General features: G+C 57.3%; 2 protein-coding genes across 2 annotated transcripts; one reads left to right on the top strand and one right to left on the bottom strand.

Annotated features, from left to right (window-relative positions):
- The first annotated feature begins 1,100 nt into the window (after positions 1 to 1,100).
- On the top strand, positions 1,101 to 8,149 carry LOC306808989 (cationic amino acid transporter 2-like). Its single transcript, XM_079320049.1, has 11 exons — positions 1,101 to 3,069; positions 3,162 to 3,317; positions 3,574 to 3,742; positions 3,992 to 4,128; positions 4,450 to 4,672; positions 5,127 to 5,263; positions 5,647 to 5,749; positions 5,860 to 6,002; positions 6,351 to 6,517; positions 7,087 to 7,195; positions 7,985 to 8,149. Exons 1-11 carry the CDS (start codon positions 2,697 to 2,699, stop codon positions 8,137 to 8,139), a joined length of 1,872 nt encoding a protein of 623 aa, XP_079176175.1. The 5' UTR covers positions 1,101 to 2,696; the 3' UTR covers positions 8,140 to 8,149.
- A 216-nt stretch (positions 8,150 to 8,365) lies between these two features.
- Positions 8,366 to 17,879, bottom strand: CCDC69 (coiled-coil domain containing 69). Its single transcript, XM_079320048.1, has 9 exons — positions 17,553 to 17,879; positions 12,541 to 12,610; positions 11,940 to 12,100; positions 11,667 to 11,742; positions 11,416 to 11,489; positions 11,096 to 11,197; positions 10,781 to 10,900; positions 10,450 to 10,547; positions 8,366 to 10,297 (listed from the first exon to the last, which is right to left on the bottom strand). Exons 1-9 carry the CDS (start codon positions 17,598 to 17,600, stop codon positions 10,129 to 10,131), a joined length of 918 nt encoding a protein of 305 aa, XP_079176174.1. The 5' UTR covers positions 17,601 to 17,879; the 3' UTR covers positions 8,366 to 10,128.
- Positions 17,880 to 19,139: the final 1,260 nt, after the last annotated feature.

Below are 19,139 nucleotides of genomic sequence, written 5' to 3' on the forward strand. Positions count from 1 at the left end.
GAGATGCTGAAGGCTGCTGGTGTGTAACCTTTCAGGAATCCCAGCGCTGGTGGTACCCACTGGCGTGAGCATCTCTCTGGGGCTGCAAGGCAGCTGAGATGCTCAGCCCTGCCTGTCCTGGCTGGGTGTGACGTACTGGATGGCTGCATGCAGCCATAGGGCTGTGCTGCCCTGGAGGAGCCTGGCAGGGTGAGACCCTCACAGCCTCCTAGGGAGCAGCATGGCTGCTCCTTCCTGCCCTGTTTTTCCCTGAGGGCAATGTTCCCTTGGGCTGGCATTGGTATCTGGGGACCTGGCTCATGTGAGATGGCGTGGGTGACAAGCATGGCTTTGTTCAGGCTGTGCTGCAGTGTGGGACAACAGCCCTGCTCTTCCTGCCTGTGCTATGTGTGCTGAGCCCTTTGCTCCAAAGGTGCTCACAGTGCCCAGCAGCTCACAGGGTCTCTAGATATGGGGCTGCCCCATAGAGCCTGGACAAGGCAGCCTTGTGGTTAGAGTGCACCTCTATGCTTTAGATGCTCTGGATCCTTCTTTGCTTTGCTCCCCTCTTCTGCTCCTTGCAAGCTGAAAACCAGAGGATGGGCTGAGCCACAGCCTGAGAGTTTTTTTGTCTCAAAATACTGTAAGCAGACTCAGTCTGAGTGCTATCTTCAATAAAATCAAAGTTAACTCTTTACGTCAAAACACCTCTCCCAGCCTCTCCTGAGAGCCCAGACTTGGTCCTCTTCTCCCAGGATGCTGATGACCAACCAGGTCACCCCATCACTTCCTCCATGGCCTCTCCTTGCCAGGAGCAGCTGTGCAGAACAGCTGTGCTGGTGCCCAAGGACACTCATGTGCCTTTCTGGCCCCAAGGAGTCTCACCTGGGACCCCCATCCATACAGCCCTGTGCCCTCACTTAAGCCCAGCCCTGGACTTACCCCTGCCTGCACTCTGCTGCTTACCCCCTGTGAGCTGCACCCCAGGAATGCCCAGATACCAGGGAAGTGCAAGCAGCCTCAGGATTTTGCTTCAGGGAGTTACAGCTGGACATGCTGCTGCAAACATCCCATGGCGCTGAGTCTGTGCTCCTCTGCCTTGCTGCTGCAGTCTATTCAGGGACCTGTTCACCTCCCTCTCTGCTCCCCAGGGGCAGCTGGGGTCAGTCACAGCTGTATGTGCATGCACCCCTAAACCCCAACCCAGCCTTGTTACTGCTTATTTCTGCCTGAATTTCCTCCAAAACCAGCTCCACAGACTGAAATGTGGGTCCTGATGTGAGGAGCAGAGACAGAAGGAAAGGGTTTCCCCTTCCACCTGCCCAAGGAGCTTGGGAAAGAGAATTAAACTCCCTCAATAATGCCTCTGAGCCTATTAGCATTGCAGGCTGTGTGTATGATTTGGAAGGCGTTGTGGGAAAAATATTTCTGCATAGATTTCCCATTGTGTAGCCGGGAGCGGTGGTCAGCTGGGGGAGGGCCAGGGTGCTCCCAAAAGGGATTTAAGGGGAGAGCCAGCATAAGGGGGCTTGCCTGGTGCTCGTTGTCCCCACCAGCTTACCTGGAGCAGAGGATGGCTGGGGTGAGTAATTTGTTTGCAGGAGAAGGGAAAATCACGGGGGCTCGGTGCCCTGGGCGGGACTGGGGCTGGGCAGTGGGTGGGTGCTGCTGGGGGCGGGAGGGCAGCGGCTCCTCGCCCCCAGGGCACAGCGTTTGTCCTGGAGATTGGAGCTCCCTGTTCCACCAGGAGCGCCTCACCCTGTGGGTCTGGGTGCCGGGCAGGGTAGTCCCTGTTCCCTCCAGTTCCACGCCACAGCAGGGGTTAAATGTCCCCTGTGCCACAAGGATGTGCCACTGGACAGGGCTTCCAGCCAGCTCCTGTACATGTAGGTAGCAGATTGTGGCATTTGGAGTGTGTGGCATGGCTTTTTCTTTGCTGTGGGGTAACCTGGAGGTCCTGGCAGCACCGTGGGATGTGAAGGCAGGTTCTCCATGCTGGAGTTGTGGATGGGGGAAGGCACATAAATCCCAGGCATGCCATACCAACCACACCTTCCCTCAAGCACAGATGTCACATAGTTTGGGGTTTCTGCAAGGCTGCTATCCCCACTGGTGCCCCCAACAAGCCAAAGCATTACTGCACAGGCAGCTGGCCCAGGGGATCCAGTGTCCACCTGAGCTGTGCCACTGACCCACAGTTACAAGTGCTGTGAGAGCATCTCCAGCTGAGCAGGTGGGTCCTTCCTGGGGCAGTTCAATGCAATTTCCAGGAGCAGAGCATCTCCCATCCTTCCTTCTCTGGCATGGGTTCTGTATTTCAAATAGTTTCAGTGTCAAACCTGGGATAATCCTGGCTGTGTGTCCATGCTGGGGCGGCTGCTGGAGCAGCCCTGCTGGAGGATTTTCTGAGATGGCAGGGGGACAAACACATGTCCTTGTCCCCTTTCATAAATTGAACAGAGCCAAACAAACCCCAGTTATGCATAGCTCCACTTGCCACTGGGGATGAGAGAACAGCACAGCTGCTTTAGCCCCATCTTGCTCCAAAATGGACTGTTTTTCTGGCAGAGACAGAGAACAGGCAGCACCCAGCAAGTCCAGGAGCACTGTGCGGATGGTGGCAGCTGCAGGCAAACCATTGAGGCTGGGTGTGTGTCTCATCCTCAGGGGCACACGTGGGGCAGCATTGTCCTCACCCTGCTGCTTTCCTCCCGCAGATGCCGTGCTGGGGCCGCCTGGGCTCTGTCCTGAAGCTGCTGTCCCGCACAAAGCCAGTCCCAGCTGGCTCGGAGGGCTCCAGCCTCCGCCGCTGCCTCTCCAGCCTGGACCTGCTTGCCCTGGGAGTGGGCAGCACCCTGGGGGCTGGTGTCTACGTGCTGGCAGGAGAGGTGGCCAAGACCAGCTCTGGCCCCAGCATCGTCCTTTCTTTCCTGATTGCAGCTGTGGTGTCTGCCCTGGCAGGGCTGTGCTACGCTGAGCTGGGGGCCCGAGTGCCCCTGGCTGGCTCTGCCTATCTCTACAGCTACGTGACACTGGGTGAGCTCTGGGCCTTCCTGGCTGGCTGGAACCTGCTGCTCGCCTATGTCATCGGTATAAAGCCCTCCTGGTGCCTCCCACCACTGTTGGTGGTTTTGCTGGGTGTCCTTTGAGACCTCCAGAGCACAGCCATCACTCCTCCCCAGGTACTGCCAGCGTTGCCCGGGCCTGGAGTGCTACCTTTGACCAGCTCCTTGGCAAGAGGATTGGGAGGTTTTTGGGTGCTCATGCAGCCATGAGCTCTGTGGGGCTGGCAGAGCACCCAGATGTCTTTGCTGCTGGCCTGGTGGTCCTGCTGGCAGGTAGGATGCCTCCCCCTGTGCTTACCTCTATCAAGTATGATGACCTCCTCACCCCACTGTGGGCTCTTCAGGATGGGGCTGACCCCTCTGAGGCTTTGCCATTTCCCTGAGCAAATAGTGGGGAATAGAAAAGGAATCTGAGGAAATCTGCAAGTTGTCCTGAATTTACCACTTCCCCCCTTTTCCGTCCTCCCCAGTAAAGTCTACTCTGGTGTCACCCAGGGGGCTCATCCAGTTTTGATTTTTTATTCTCCAGGGCTTCTTTCCTTTGGAGTGAAGGAGTCCACCATGGTCAACAAAGCCTTCACAGCTCTCAACGTGCTCGTCCTGCTCTTTGTCACAGTCAGTGGCTTCATCAAAGGCGACACAAGCAACTGGAAGCTCAGGGAGGATGATCTGCCACAGGCAGCTGCCCACGAGGCTGGGTATGAGGGGCTTCTCTCCCCATGATGCCTGCAGAGTGGGGTGGGGAGTCAATCCTTAGTGTTTTATCCCAGGAAATACCACTTTCTCTATTTCTCCCAGTTGGCATTGTGTCAAAGAGACAAAATCCTAAGCCCTGCTGGGTTGATGCTGTGGGTTGAGTGGGTTGGATGGACTGCTCAGCTTGATCCCATCCTAGGATCCATTGCACTGCCCCCCCTGCAGTGCCTGACTCTTCTTCCTCCTCCCAGGAACCAGTCCATGGCTGACAACATGACCAGTGCCTTTGGGGTGGGAGGCTTCATGCCCTATGGTTTCACTGGGACCTTGGCTGGAGCCTCTACCTGTTTCTATGCTTTTGTTGGATTTGACTGCATTGCTACCACAGGTAAGTGAGGTGGAGATGAAGAGTCCCACAGCTCCAGGAGCTGGTGTAAGGCTGGGAAATGAGCACATTCCCAGCTCTGTGCTGCAGCCACTCTCTCCTGCCCTTTCTAAGGGTCTGTGTGGAATGTCTGGGCTAATCCTGAAGCAGAGACATTCTCCATCCCAATATCCCTGGGGCTCAGAATGTCCAGTGGTCCTTGCTAGAAGGTCTCTGTGTCCTCTCTTGGGGGGATGTAGGGTCTGCTCTCCAGCCTGAGCTGGGCTCTTAGCATGCCATGCACATTAAATGAGCAGTTCCTACAGTTAAGCTTGTCCTCCTCAGGGGAAGAAGTGAGGGACCCACAGAGATCCATCCCCATGGGCATCATTTTATCCCTCCTCATCTGCTTCCTGGCCTACTTTGGGGTGTCTGCTGCCCTCACCCTGATGATGCCCTACTACCTGCTGGACACCCTGAGCCCGCTGCCAGTGGCTTTTGAGTACATTGGCTGGAGCAGTGCAAAGTACACCGTGGCTGTGGGGTCACTGTGTGCCCTGACCACCAGGTGAGCAGTGTCCTCTGATGGTGGTTCTGTGGTTCAGAGCAAGGGACAGGAGCTATCCAGGAGATATCCCCAACCCCTTCCTTCTGAATTCCTCTTTGCCTTTCCTGCTTGGCCAAAATCCCTTCCACACAAACCCTGGTGTTCCCTCCCTGGTCCTTCCTGATCAGGGAGAGCAGCCAAACTCGTTGGCATGCCACTGAAGGAAGTGGTCAGGTGACACCATGTCCAGAAGAGTGGGCTGGGGTGTTCTGGCACACACAGGTGACTGCAGACATCTCTTCCCTGACACTGTCCCTCACCTGATGGTGAGGAAGGTCATGATCTTGTTAGATGATCCTGAGAAGGTTACAGGCCATCCAGATGAATGGGAGCTCCCTTGGAGGGGCGAAAGGCAGGATCTCACCTCCTGGATTCCTGCCCTGCTCTCCCCCATCTCCTCCCCTCTCTCATGCAGCCTTCTGGGCTCCATGTTCCCCATGCCACGGATCCTGTATGCAATGGCTCGAGATGGGCTCCTCTTCAAACCTCTGGCCAAAGTCAGTCGCCGTCAGTGCCCAGTGGTGGCAACTCTGGTGTCTGGGGGAGTGGCAGGTGAGTGAGTGCTGGGGCTACCCTTAACTGTGAGCAGGGCTTGGTGGGTATCCTCTTTTCCTCTAGCTTGACTGCAGCTGTTTGAGCAGTGTCTCCTCACCCAGAGACAGCTCTCCTCATCGTGGGTGAGGACCATTTGGCTTGCATGGTGTCCAGTCACTGATGGACAACCACAGAGCTGGTTCAGCCTCTCTGCACTGCCAGGCAGGAGGTGACAGGATGCTCTGTGCTAGTGACCAAAGCATCACCAGTTCTGCTAAGTGGGAGGTTCTGCTGCAGTGGGTGTCAGGGGGACCTGGGGAGGTCAGGAGAGTGTGACTGAGGATGCCACAGCAGCACTGCCAGGTCTGCTTGGAGGCTGAAAGGGTTTCCCTTCCCCACAGCTCTCCTGGCCCTTCTCTTTGACCTGAAGGCCCTGGTTGACACCATGTCCATTGGCACACTGCTGGCCTACTCGATGGTGGCTGGCTGTGTGCTGCTGCTCAGGTGAGACTGCTGGGGACAGGGCTCACCCAGCCTTGCCTGGGACACGGCTCTGGCCTGGTGCACTGCAGGTGCAGGTTTATGTGCATTGATATCCAGTGTCTGTTCCTCAGGTACCGGCCTGAGCCCAGCCCTTGGGACACTCCTGCAGGGAAGGTCCCAGCTGTGCAGCTCTGGTGGGACCACCTGGTCCAGCCACCCCCCCATCCCACCCCTTACTCCTCTGCTGTGGTGCTCTGGGCTCTGGCAGCTGTGGGTATGTCTGGGAATGATGGATGGGCTCTCCAGGGAGCTGGTGGTGGGGGACATCCCTGCTGTAGCAAGGGCTGGCAGGTTCCTGCCCAGTGAAAACCACCCAACAGCAGGTGCAGGGGCTGCCTGGCTCCTTCCTGCCCTCACCCCACTGCCACACATCTGGCTGCCCCAATGGGACCTCAGGAAGCCTCCCACTCCTTCTGCTTCCCAGGCTGGAGGGAAAACCTAAACCCACCATGAGAAGCCACCCAGCCATGTCTCCCAGTTGTCATTTGTCCCACCATGGCAGCCTGGGAGAGGGATGGGCCCAGCCCAGGGAAGCTGCCCTGACACTGTGGTTCCTCTGCAGCTGCCCTGGCCTGTGCCCTGAGCTGGGTGAGCACTGCTGGGCTGCCCTGCCTGCAGGCTGGGGGTACCTGGTGCATCACAGCTCTGGCCCTGCCTCTCCTGGGGATGCTGGCAGCAGCTCTTCTCATCTGGAAGCAGCCTCAGAGTCAGGACAAAGCATCCTTCATGGTGAGCACCCAGCTCAACCCTTGGGATGTGCCCAGGCAGGAGGACCTGGGGCTCAGAGAGCAGGCAAGTGCTGCAGCCCTGTGGAGAAAGGGTGCCATTTGAGGGTGTTCCCTCAGCTTTAGGTCAGGCACATCTTTGCTGCACCCACATTAACAAGGTACTGCTGGAGGCAGCATGCAGCACATAGCCTGTGGGGTTTTTCATAGGGACCATAAGGGTTGTTTCCCCCATGACCTGAGGACTGATGGGGCATCTCCCAGCTGAGCCCTGTGCCCGCTGGGGAATTAAAGATGCTCTTCAGTAAGAAGATACCTGGCCTTAACACCTTGGCTTAGTTTTATGAGTGCTTTGCTGCCTCTCACCTCAAATTCTGCAGTACCTCCTGCCCCACTGCAGGACCTGTCAACCAGAACACCCTCCACAAGCATCCCTCTCCAGCACAGGCTGCAGTCCCAGCTTGGATGTCTTAGCCCCACAGCCAGGCTGGGCCTCCCCTTGCCTATGGACAACCAGCCAAAGCAGCAAAGAGCTGAATTTAGCTGTGGAATTTACCCTTGTGCTTCCTGCAGGTTCCCTGTCTGCCCTTCCTGCCTCTCCTCAGCATCTCCACCAACACTGTGCTGCTGGCCCAGCTCAGCACGGCTGCCTGGCTGCAGTACCTGCTCTGGATGGCTGTGGGTAAGCAGGGCCACTCACAGTGCCTGCTCTGGATGGCTGTGGGTAAGCACAGCCACTCACAGTGCCTGCTCTGGATGGCTGTGGGTAAGCACAGCCACTCACAGTGCCTGCTCTGGATGGCTGTGGGTAAGCACAGCCACTCACAGTGCCTGCTCTGGATGGCTGTGGGTAAGCACAGCCACTCACAGTGCCTGCTCTGGATGGCTGTGGGTAAGCACAGCCACTCACAGTGCCTGCTCTGGATGGCTGTGGGTAAGCAGGGCCACTCACAGTGCCTGCTCTGGCTGTGGGTAAGCACAGACACTCACAGTGCCTGCTCTGGATGGCTGTGGGTAAGCAGGGCCACTCACAGTGCCTGCTCTGCATGGCTGTGGGTAAGCACAGCCACTCACAGTGCCTGCTCTGGCTGTGGGTAAGCACAGCCACTCACAGTGCCTGCTCTGGATGGCTGTGGGTAAGCACAGCCACTCACAGTGCCTGCTCTGGATGGCTGTGGGTAAGCTCAGACACTCACAGTGCCTGCTCTGGCTGTGGGTAAGCAGGGCCATTCATGAAGTCCCAGAGCCATCACCAGCCCCTCTGGGTGGAGCTCTGGTGATTTGGAGCCCGTGGCACTGCTGGTGCTCTGAAGGGTGGTGAGGAGGCAGGAGATGCTGACCTCTGATGTCCAGCAGTGGTGGGAGCACCGTGTGCCCTGATATGTGGTCCAAAGGAAGGGGCAAGCACTTGGTGGCTGGGAGGGGAAGGAAGAGGAACAGTCCATGCACACCCTTTTCTGCCCTTTCCCAGGCTTCCTCATTTACTTTGGCTATGGGATCTGGCACAGCTCTGAGAGCCACTGGCCCGAAGGGACAGGTCCCCAGGAGCTGCCAGGAAGCAGAAGCAGGGAGGTGGCCCTGGAGCCCCGTGGGACTGCCCTGTGCCCATCTGCCCCAGGGCAATAAAAGGGGATGGCTAGATCCTGAGTGCCTGGCTCCCTCCATCCTGTGCCCAGTGGGCAAGAAAGCCCCTTGGGCTGTGGGTCCTGTCCCACAGAGGGGGCCAGTCCTGTCAGAGCTGCAGGAGCTGCTTCCCTGACTCTGGTGAACCTTCCTGAGCAACCTAAATCCTGCAAGCCCTGCAGGAAGGGTTCTGTTTGGAAAGGATAAAGCACACAAGTGTCTTTGCTGCTGTTACTGGACTGTGGTTTTAGTTTTTTTTCCTTTGAAACCTTTCCCTGCAGCCCCCACTGGTCCCCTTGCCCACCCTGCTCCTTCAGCTGCTCACAATGGGACACAGGCTTCTCGTGCTGTCCTCACCCTGCATTTTGCCCAAGCACCCAGCCTGAGCTAACCTGTCATTCCCCTCATGACAGGTACTGCCTGGTCCAGGCTTCTCCCCCTTCACAGTGTGCAAGTCTTTTTCTGCACTCATTTATTCCTCCTCCTCAGTTCCCAGTGTCCCCTTTCCCAGAGTCAGGCACATTCTTCCGAGTCCCACGCAGGATCTGCCTTTGGAGCACTGGGACATGGTACCAGGTGTCCAGAGCAGGATCCCAGACTGCACCAGCCTCATATCCCTTTGTCCAAAAATCCTGATCCCTTCAGCCATAACCAGGCAGGACTTTTTGGGGCATCCCCTGCTTTGGTGCTGCAGCACCTGGGGGAGGCACAGATGATGTGTGGAGCAGAGGGTGCCCTGGGGGAACATGGTTCTGACCCTTTGACCACCCAATGGAGGTGTGTGGGTAGGAGCTGGACCCCACATCCACGTTGCCTTCCTGGCGGCCTGTTGAGCTGCTCTATTCCTGATAAGGGTCAGCACAAAGGACGGAAGTGGCTGTTGCAGTAGCCCTGATGCTGGGAGGGTCCAGGTCTGCCCTGAGCTGGGAGCCCATTGAAATGAAGGAAAGGAGGGAAGGAGGAGGAGAATGGGGATCAGCCTTAAGGGTCTCATCTGGAGCTTCCTTGTGGAGCCTTTGGTGCCAACTCCCACCCTTCCCCTTCTTCCCACTGTATGGGGTGTGGAGCACACAGCCCCACTCCGGGACACTCCTGCACCAGTCCCCCAAACCACTGACATGCAATTCCTGAGGCTGCTGCTTCTTACAGATTTGTACTCGTTATAGCCAGCAGCACGTTGGCTGGTGCACACACACCCACACACCCACCACACTCGTGCACCCAAGGGAAAGTGCTTATGTGCATCCAGCCCTGACCCACAGCCATGCTGGCAGCACCTTCCCTGATGGAGATACTTTGGCTTGAGCAGAGGGGTGTGACCTGCCAAAGCTTGATACACCCTGGGAGGATGCTCTGCTCCACAAATGTGCAGCTCCAGCCTCTGTCCAGCTTTGGTGGAGCAGATGGGACTGGTGGTGCTGCTGATGGGCAGCAGGGACAAGTAGGGTTTGGGTCATCGTGGCAGTGAGCTGGGACATTCCTGAGCTGCGGGAGCAGTACCTGGGAGATATTTGCAGAAGGTGGAGGAGGTCATGGGAACAGGAGGGCATGGGTGGGAGCCCTGCCTCGTGAGGTTAACACCATGTCCCCAGTGCCCTCCTCATCGTCCCGGTGCTTGTCCCCTTCCTGCCTCAGTGGCCTCCTCATCGTCCTCATGCCCTGGGGCAGCACTGGTGCTGTTTGTACTCAGAGACAAGCGCTGGGTCAGATCCAGCCCAGAGCAAGTCTGCGTGCCCTGGCTGATCCCTTTCACCCCAGACAGCCCCTCAGCAGAGGGAGGGGTGCAGGGGCCACATGGATGGGAGGCCAGAGTCCCTCTGCAGCCGCGCACGGGCTGGGGAAATGCAGGTGTAGGTGTCCCGTGAAACGCTCCATCCCTGCGGTCCATGGGGCGCCCCGGGGGCTCGGCCCCGGAGCCTGCCCCGGCCGGGGCACGGTGAGAGCAGCCCTGGGCTCGCAGGGCTGCGGGCAGCCCCGGCAGTTCCCCCGGTGCTACGTGGCGATGAGGGGCACCTCGCCGGCAGCCATGGGGAACGGGGCGCCGTCCCCCGCGTCCAGCACACGGTACAGCAGCTCCTCCTTCTCCCGGCGAGCCTGATCCAGCAGCTGCGCCTCCTTCTCCAGCGCCCCGCGGGCAGCCTGCAGCTCCTCGGACAGCTGCCTGCGGGCAGAGGGCACGGGCTGTGCTGGGCGCCCGCGGCCCCTCTGCTCCTGCAAAGCACCCGCTGGCACCACACGGCGTGTCCCCGCACTGCCACCTGTCCCCCATCGCAGGTGCCACCTGTGCACCGGCTGGGTGGGACCAGCACTTACCTCGCCATGACCAAGTGGTTCTGCGTGCGGACTTGCAGGTCCTCGTTCTCCTGCTGGAGAGTTTTCACCCTCTCCTCCAGCAGAAGGTTCCTCTCCTCCTGGAAGGGGGCATGAGGGTGAGGAGAGAGCTGGGTGGCACTTCTGAGCCCCCTGCCTCCCCATTTTGGGTGAAATGCTGGCCTGGTGGCATTGCATCCCCATCCCCTCCCCACGCCAAGAGAGGAAACGGGCTCCATCCACCTTTGCTCCAGCTGCAGTTTCTGGGCAGAATTTAGGTGGGTAGAGGAGCTGAAGAGAGGAAAGCCCACCTATGACCCCCCCTTCAACCCACCACGGTCTCCAGGTGCAGCAGCTTCTTGTCCAGACTGTGGATGTGCTCGTTCTTCATCTCGATGACGAAGTGCAGGCTCTCCAGCTCCTGCTCCCAGAAAGGGCTTGGGCTCCCATGTTCCTGTGGAGCCATCACTTGTGTCCAAGGGACCCCAACACCTCCCCAGGCCAGGCTTTGCTCCCCCCTTCAGCCATCCTGTCCTCCCCCCTGGTTCCAGCTCCACCCTGCCAGGGTCCATCAGAGAGGCTCCCTTGCCTTTGGGGGGCCCATTGCAGCACCCCATAGCAGATCCTCTCCCTGACACCCCTCCTGCACCTGGATGTGCTTCTTGTAGTCTGTTCTCAACAGTGACTCCTCCACCCGCTTCATCCTCTCCTGGAAGGATTTCAGCTGGGAGTTCAGTGCCTGAATTTTCTCCTAGGAGAACCAGGGGAAAAAGCAGAATGAGAGGTATCTGGGATTTCTTTCAAAGCCTGGGGACTGCTGGGCTGTGGTACCCAAATAACACCAGGACTGGAGAAACTGGCATGGTCCCCGAGCACACCACGGACTGAGGTGACCGCTGTGGGGCACCATGGCAGGACCAGCAGATGGTCCTCAAGCCCTCCACAAGCCCCCACCTGCTCTGCTGGTACCTGTAAGGCTGCCTCAGACCTGTGGTGGGACTCTGTCAGCAGCAGCTTCTCCTGCTCATGTGCTCCCTGGAGCTCTGTGGGGAAACATGAATGGGTGCCACCAGGGTGGGGACAATGGGGCAGCAGGCCCCACCTGAGCCCCACAGAGCTGGAGAGCAGGAAACAGCATCCCCATGACCCCACAGCAGCCAAAGGGACCCTGGCAGTAGCAGGGAGAGGGGAGGGGAGCTGCAGGGAGCCCTGGCATGCACCTTGCAGGGTGTCTGTGTGCTCTCTCCTCAGGGCATCAAGCTGTTCCTTCAGCTCCAGCACTTTTTCCTTTTCCACCTGGGAAGAGGTTGGATGAGAAATCCCAGTGTAAGGAATACAGAGCTTCACTGCTTTGGGCTTCCTCACCCTTTCTTAGACCCATCCTTCTCCCCAAAATGGGAGAGCCCAGCCCAGCATGTGCCAGGGCAGACCTGGCTGGTGACACACTCCCTGCCCAGCTGCTGCCTCCAGCAGCACCAGCCCTTCCAGCTGACCTGGATCTCAGTGTCATGGGAGATGCTCGCAGTGCCTGCCTGGCCAGCATCCTGCAGCCACTCCTCCTTCTCCTCCTGGCCTTGGAGGAGTCTTGCACTGTCCGTCCGCTCCTCTGGCCGTGCTGCCTTCTCCCCATCCTCAGGAAGCAGGGAGGCATTGGCTGCAAGGCAAACGTGGCTGAAACAGCACTGGCTGCAAAGCAAACACAGCTGAAACAGCACTGGCTGCCTCCTGCTGTCTGGGCTGCCTGCACATCCTGGGCTGCTGAACCTGCCAGTGCCATGGGCTGGGCTCAGGACTGCCCTCTTCCCACTGCAGAAACACCTCCCTCTGTATCACTGGTCCAAATTAGCACTAATTGGGATGGTGCTGGCAGACTCAGAGAGGACACAGAGCTTGTCAGGTCTCCTGTTCTGGAGCTGACCTGTCTGACTGAGAGGAGGGGATGCCATTGTCCCTGGGATGCCCTGTTTGCCCTCCTGCACCAGCATGCACCTGCATCATCCCCATCCTCCCTTGTGCCATGCTGGGGCCTGTCCACTGCTTCCTTAATATCACTCTGAGAAAGCTAAGCAAGGGGAAAACGTCTTTTTTTCTCACCATTCTCTGTCTTCAAGGCTGAGAGCTCCTGGGAAGCAGATCCTCTCTGCTGCTGGCCTTTTAGCTGTCTCTGGCAGAGAGAGAGGGGGCTGGAGCAGGGAACAGAGTGGGGCAGGCAGCTGCATGCAGAGAACACCCTGCACTGAGCCTGCATCAGCTCTGCTAAAACACAAGTCCTCAGGGACCAGCAGTCCCTCCCCAGCCCCCTGACCTCTCCCAGCACTGAGTATCCATGGGTGTGCATGCACTGCCCATCAGGCAGCCTCAAGCTCATGCCAATTCCCTGCATCCCAGACAGTTCAGTGTGTAGCATTCAGCTGAAAAACCTGGGGGATGCTCACACCATCCCACCGACATGATGCTGGTGCAAAATGGGCTCCAGCAACAAAAGATTTGGTGGGAGACAGCAGGCAGCACTTAGCAGGGTTCCAGCTTTGGCACCCCCTTTCCACCCTCCTGCTGTTCTGGGATGCTCAGGTCAGTCTGGCCCTCGGCACCTTGCAGCCCCCAAACACACGCCTCTGCCAGGCCCTTACACAGATGGGCTTTGACACAGCTGGAGCAGGAGTGAGAAATGAAAAATAACCATAAATCAGAGTCGATACAGCCCCTGTGCAGGGCTGGCAGCAGGCGAGAGCAGGCGGTGGCCAAGCAATGACCTCAGGAGCACAGGAATGTGCTGCACAGCCCCGCACGCTCCCACTGCTGCCACGGCGCTGAGATAACCCAGAGCCGGGAGCAGCACAGCTCCGTGGGATGCCTTCCAGCCCTGCATGGGTTTAATTTAGTCACTTGGAGGGGAGAAAAAAAAAAAAAAAAAAAAGAGTGGTTGTATTTTTATCAGTTGCTGAAAGATAGAAGCAAAGCTCCAAAGCTCATGGGCTTTCCTGGCTCGGCCTCGCTGGCGCAGGGGAAATTTGGTCCCTGATGCCCATCACTGAGCTGTGCTTCTGGGTAAGGCATAGATGCACGAGGAGTGAGAAAATTCACCTGAAGACACCTTGCTGCTCTCCAGCCCCTAAAAATGCCAATCCCTAAGGCGAGCCCTGCTGCCTGCGGGAGCCAGACCCGCTGTGCCGGCTGCGCCCCGGCTCGGCCCCGCGCACAGTGGCGCGGCCAAATACAGCCTGGATTAGGGAGCCTGGCTTGGGAAAAAAGCAAGGGAAAGCAAACAGACGTCCCTGTCTCCACCTCCCCTGCAGCCCCCCTTCTGAAGCTGGAGGGAGGCGCAGTTCCAGAGAGCAGGAGAGCTCCAAGCCTGGGAAGGCACGGCTTTATCTTCCCTTCTATGGCATGAGCAGCCGCGGCGTTGAACGTGGCCCAGGCAGCCCGAGTTCACAGGGATTGTTCTCCTTGTCCATGCAGCTCACCCTGAACCCGTGGGGTGCTGCTGAATCCTGGCACACCTGACTGCAAAGGGTCCCCAGGAATCCCTCTCTGTCCCCTGACACACCTCATGCCAGTGTGCATCTCCATTTAGCATGTCCTGTGATGGGTTTTGAAGTCGGGGGATGAGGGGCAAGGGGAGAGACAAATGAGACAGTCGAGGCTCTGCAGTCCTGTTGGTAAAATAGGAGTCCCAAAAAGCCTCCTCCCCTAGCCCCACACCCCATATCCCCCCCCCCCCCCCCATGCTTTTTTTTCACCCAACAAAGCAAAGGCTGTGTAGGAGGACCCTCCTGACACAAGGGGGTTACACAGACCTCAAGAGTTTTGGATGATCTCAGAAGAACTGAGAGCAGGATGCTGTTACCACCTCCAGGAGGGACCCCAAACCCTCAAACCAAACCACCTCTGCTGCTTTTGTCCTGCTCAATGGCAAAAGTGATGCCTAGGGACAGAGAGCCAGGGCTGGTCATCTCCATAGCACAGGCAATGTCCCCAGAACAGATCCAGGGAATCTTCACCTTTCCGCCATACCCTAAATCCAGCGGGATGGGACTTCAGAGCCCCTCAGTCTCTAAAGGAAGATGATCTGAGACACCTGCACTGAACTAAAAAAATAGCTGAAGCAAGCAAGAGGTTCACCAGCATCAACAGACAAATCTAAATACTCGCCCTGAGGCTATAAGTGAGACACCTTCCTACCTCTAGGAGCAATTAAAATAGCATTTAGAGCTAATTTTAATCATAAGCATTCAGTCCTTTGGGATAAAAGCTCCACCTCTGGGGTGAACAGCAAAATTTGGCTGAAAGCTCTGAAATATGGAGGGACTTTCCACTGTCACTTCCAGAGAAGCTTTGTGGCACTCGAACCTCTGCTATCGGCTGGTGCATTTTGGAGAGCTGGAAAATCATCCTGGAATCCACTGTGTGTGGAAGGAGCAGGCTGGGAATTGCTCCAGCTGGAACAGCTTTGGCCAGGGGAAGAAGCAGCCTGATACATCCTGCAGGTGGGGGCCATCCACAGCTTATCCTGTAAGGTCTTGGAAACCTCTGCCAAAAATACCTTCCAGCTATGAAAAAGCCAACAGTATCTACATTCTTAGAACTAAATATTTCTAATAGTCTGGAGCAGAACTGTTTATGGATGGATTATCAGGGATTTCCAACAGGACCTGAGTCATCTCCAAGGGTGCTGGGGCATGGAGCACCAGTGCAGAGCAAATAGCACAATGTGGGCAGCCGAGGTGGCTGCAGGCTCTGCTTCAGCTCTTAGCGTGAGGTGGGGTTTTGAACTGTATTTCTCTTCCTCTTTTCCTGTTTTACAAGTACATTAAGCAATTCAACCATGGAACCTAGCAAAGGAAATCACAAAGAGGCAGGAAATGAGTATTTAAATCCTGACTCTGCTCCTGGGGAGGAGGTTTTTCTTTGTGGCTATGGAGAAGGGGGCCAGGATTTGGTCCATGACAGTAACACCTCCCAGGACCTGCAGCAGATGCTCAGTGCTGCCAGAGCAATGCTGGCACAGGTCCGTGGGACCTGTCTTTAACCCTGCTGCTGTCTTTCCTCCAGTGATGGTGATGGTTGTGTTAGGAGGTGATTATCACCTCTCCTCCAGTCATATCTGTGCCGCAGACCATAGGCAAACACTTCACACTGTTGACAACCCAGAGCTTTGCATTCTGACCCTTCCATGACTCCTGGTGCTACGTACAGTTCCTAGCACTTCAAAATAAATTCACTCCAGCCCTGGAAGGCGGCCAAGCCTCAGCCCTGACCTTTTGGGAAGGCAGTTTGGCCTCTCTCACGCCAGGAGCGTGACCAAAGCACAAGAGGTGACCGTGAGTGGCCAAACACGGGTGGATGGAGCTGAAGGGGAAGGAAACCCCAGGGACAGCGCCCGCAGCTCAGGGCTGGGCTGTCTCTGTGCCTCCCTTATCACCCTGCTGCCCGCAGACTGGTGCCAGGGAAGGACGAGGCTGCCAAGGCACCTCCCCCAGGGCACACAGTGGCTCCTGGTATGTCATCCACCCACTAGACCCAGCCCAGCACCAGCTGCTCAAGGTCACCTCAAACCTGGGACTGGCCACAAAAGCCTCTGCAGCCCCCAGCCCCATTAGAATCCCCAACCCCATGAGCTGCACATGGCTTCTGGCTGTGCTTGCCCCTGGGGTTTGAAGTTACTCCTAACTCCAAGCAACCTCAAGGGACCAACTCTGCGAGTCCACCCATCAGCAGTGGGATGTGAAGGTCTCCCATCCTGTCTTTTGGCACTCTGGACATGAGAATACGGGCAGGAGTGGACCCATGCCTGCCCTCATGCCTTTTAACCATAACGGAGATTTTAGGTGCTACTTTCAGAATGACTTTCAGCCACAGCAGCAGGGTTGTTTTATGGGTAATGACTGTTGGTGAGCAGTGACACAGGGCTGAGCAGAGGAGTTTGAGAGCGGGCAAGTGCAGGAAGGGAGGCGTCTACAGGCAAATGACAAATTTCCGTGTTTCGGTAAATGTGGGGCACTCGACACCTGGGGCCTTGGGGCTGTTGTTTCTCCCGGTCCTGTGCCTGTTCTTAAGAGCTCTCAGAGGCACAAACCAGCCCAGAAATATCTGATCTTATGACATAGCAAAGAGTGGGATTTTTTCCATGATGTGGAGAAGCGACCAAGCCTGCAAGTGCTGTAAATAAAGGCACTTGTTGGCTGCAGGGCTGTGTGAGCTCCGTGCCTGCTCCCCCCACACATCCAGCAGAGGGTTCTGTGGTCCCAGGTGGCTGGATTCTCACAGCTGGATCTGTGGGGGCATGGCAGCACCATGGGGTCTTTCTGCCTTCCCTCCTTCCCCTGCTGCCCTCCAGCAAGCACAACACTCAACACCAGTAAGCACAGCACATCCAGCAGCAAAAACATCTCCCGAGGTCAATGGTGTGGCACTGGGGCAGCATGAGCACATCAAATAACAACAATAATAATGATAATAACAATCAGCAGATAATTTCAGACCTTGCCAAAGAGCTATCCAGTACAGAGCAACGTGCTGAGACCTGAGGGGACTCGGAGTGTTCCCCTACAGGAGTGATGCCTTCAGCACGAGGGGACACAACCTTTGGGATGAGGGAGGATGCTGTGGGAGGTTGGCAGAGGTCTAGCTGGGGGAACCCATCCCTGTCTTCTACAGGACCAGCATTTCCAACAGGCATCATCATCCCAGACGCTACACCCCTTAATTACAGAATGCCCATGATGTCGGGGTGAACCCGGAGGGGTGCAGGAGAGCGCGGGAGGATACAGAGGGCGGGTGGCTGCCAGTTTTCATTGTCCCCGCTGCCACCTCCCCCAGCACAATGCCGGTGGGGTCCCACGCAGCCGGGAACAGCCCCACCGCCCTGCCCCACCACTCCCCGGGACAGGGGGGAACCCACGCCGGGTGCCCCCAACACCCCCGGTCCCCAGCAGTGCAAGCAGCACTCCCCGCGAGCATCAGCCCCACGCGAACCCCAACTCCATCAAACCCCGACAACGTGAACACTCCGTCCCACGAGAGCCCGACCCCACGCGAACCCCGACCCCGAGCGAAGCCAGCCCAAGCCCAGCCCAGCCCAGCCCCAAAGCCTCCGCAGCCGCTACCTCGGCACGGACGGGGCAGCAGCGCAGGGCGCTGCCGGTGCAGCCCATGGAGCCCCGGCGGGAGCCGCTCAGCCGCGGGGCGCGGGGCGCGGCATCGCCCGGCGAGCGGCACCGCTCAGCGACGGGACGGGTCGGGACGGGACGGGATGGGATGAGCCGTCCCAGCTGGCAGGCAGAAAAAAATAATTACCAAAAAAAAAAAAGTAATAAAAAGTCCGGCAGCTGTTGTCAGGCAGCGCCGGGAGAGGGTGCTCTGCACCCCCGAGCCGCGGGCAGGGCCCCCGGCCGCAGCCTGCCCGCCCCCGGGGCTGGCCCTGCGCCCCTCCACCCCGGGGTGTCCCCGCCCTGGGCCGGGGTGCTCCGCGAGTGCCCTGCCCCGCGGGTGCCCTGCGCTGAGGATGCTCCGGTGTGGGTGTAAGGAGAGCAGGGCTCCTGCGTTGGAGGTGTTCTCTGCTGGGCGAGGAGAAAGGGAAACAGAACCCCTGCACCAGAACTAGGGTGGGAACAGGACCAGCTGCTCAGGGGGCTTCCACTGCTGAACCCACTCCAGCTCCCTTAGGAGTAGGGATGAGAGTGAGAAAGCAGAATCCATCTGGCTTTTGCCATCACCCCGTCAAGTTTCAGCTTGTGTGGAAAAGTGGTGGGTTTGGGATGTTTTTCCTGGCAGGAGCTCTGCTCTGGGGGTCATTGTGCTGGTTGGAGAGGGATTTTGGTGTGATCCATATTGCCTGAGTGTCTGCATCCTGCAAACCTTCCCTTGAGCATCCTAACCACCCCAAATGCTGAGCCTGGAGTCAGAGTACCCTTTTCCAGGAGAAAATCCTACACTTTGGAAATGGGTCCTGAACACGCAGGGAAACACACTGACTAGAAAGTATCTAAAAAATAATGTGAGGAAAGGCAGATTCTTCCAAATGTTTTGATTTTGATGATTTTTTAAAATGCTTTTTTAAAATTATCTTTTTATACATTTCTGAATGACCACACATTTTGACCTGAAAACCTGTTGGAGCTACTCAGAACTGCTGAAATACGAGTGTTTGAACCTGGTCATGAGGCCGTGCCTGCATGGAAACACTGCAAGTTTTTGTCAACAAGTTTCTATTCTGACATTTTCCAAATATCCCCTGGGAGAAGTCCAAGCAGCCTGTGGCTCTGGAGATGCCAACACCTTGGCATTTCGCCTGGGTGGTGAGGGAGTGGAGGTGCCTGGTCGTCCTGTCACGTTCGACTTGGAGGTGTTTTTCTTGCCCTGGTAACCCTGGAACAGGGGAAATTGTGAAACACCCCTTGGATGGGAGGGTGGGGAAGGCGAGGGGCAGGCCCAAGCTGCCCCAAGTCTCCCCAGGACTGGTGGGACCAGTTGCCTGCGTCCTCTTGGGTGGGTGCTACTTAACCTGAGTGAAGTTTTGTGAGTCACAGCAGCTGCTGGCATCAGCTCCAAATGCTCAGAAACCACCAGAGTGTCTCTGTTCTTATCTCTCCCAGCACTTCAGAGTGAGGCAAGTCTCCTTCCCTGCATGAGAGTACTTATTTGGGCTGAGTAGATCGTTTGAGGGATAAAAGTACAAGGTGTTGGTCTCCACC

Source organism: Erithacus rubecula, assembly GCF_903797595.1.
Source record: "Erithacus rubecula genome assembly, chromosome: 16".
In the NCBI taxonomy this organism is placed as follows: domain Eukaryota; kingdom Metazoa; phylum Chordata; class Aves; order Passeriformes; family Muscicapidae; genus Erithacus; species Erithacus rubecula.

What these genes read in the sequence shown, in the direction of transcription:
- LOC306808989 (XM_079320049.1), top strand. Translation starts at nt 2,697, where the DNA reads ATGCCGTGCTGGGGCCGCCTGGGCTCTGTCCTGAAGCTGCTGTCCCGC. An exon ending in CCTGGTGGTCCTGCTGGCAG is followed by an intron (nt 3,318 to 3,573) that starts GTAGGATGCCTC and finishes TTTATTCTCCAG; the next exon opens with GGCTTCTTTCCTTTGGAGTG. An exon ending in GCAGCTGCCCACGAGGCTGG is followed by an intron (nt 3,743 to 3,991) that starts GTATGAGGGGCT and finishes TCCTCCTCCCAG; the next exon opens with GAACCAGTCCATGGCTGACA.
- CCDC69 (XM_079320048.1), bottom strand. Translation starts at nt 17,600, where the DNA reads ATGGGCTGCACCGGCAGCGCCCTGCGCTGCTGCCCCGTCCGTGCCGAG. An exon ending in ACTACAAGAAGCACATCCAG is followed by an intron (nt 10,901 to 11,095) that starts GTGCAGGAGGGG and finishes ATGGCTCCACAG; the next exon opens with GAACATGGGAGCCCAAGCCC. An exon ending in AACCACTTGGTCATGGCGAG is followed by an intron (nt 10,298 to 10,449) that starts GTAAGTGCTGGT and finishes CTCTGCCCGCAG; the next exon opens with GCAGCTGTCCGAGGAGCTGC.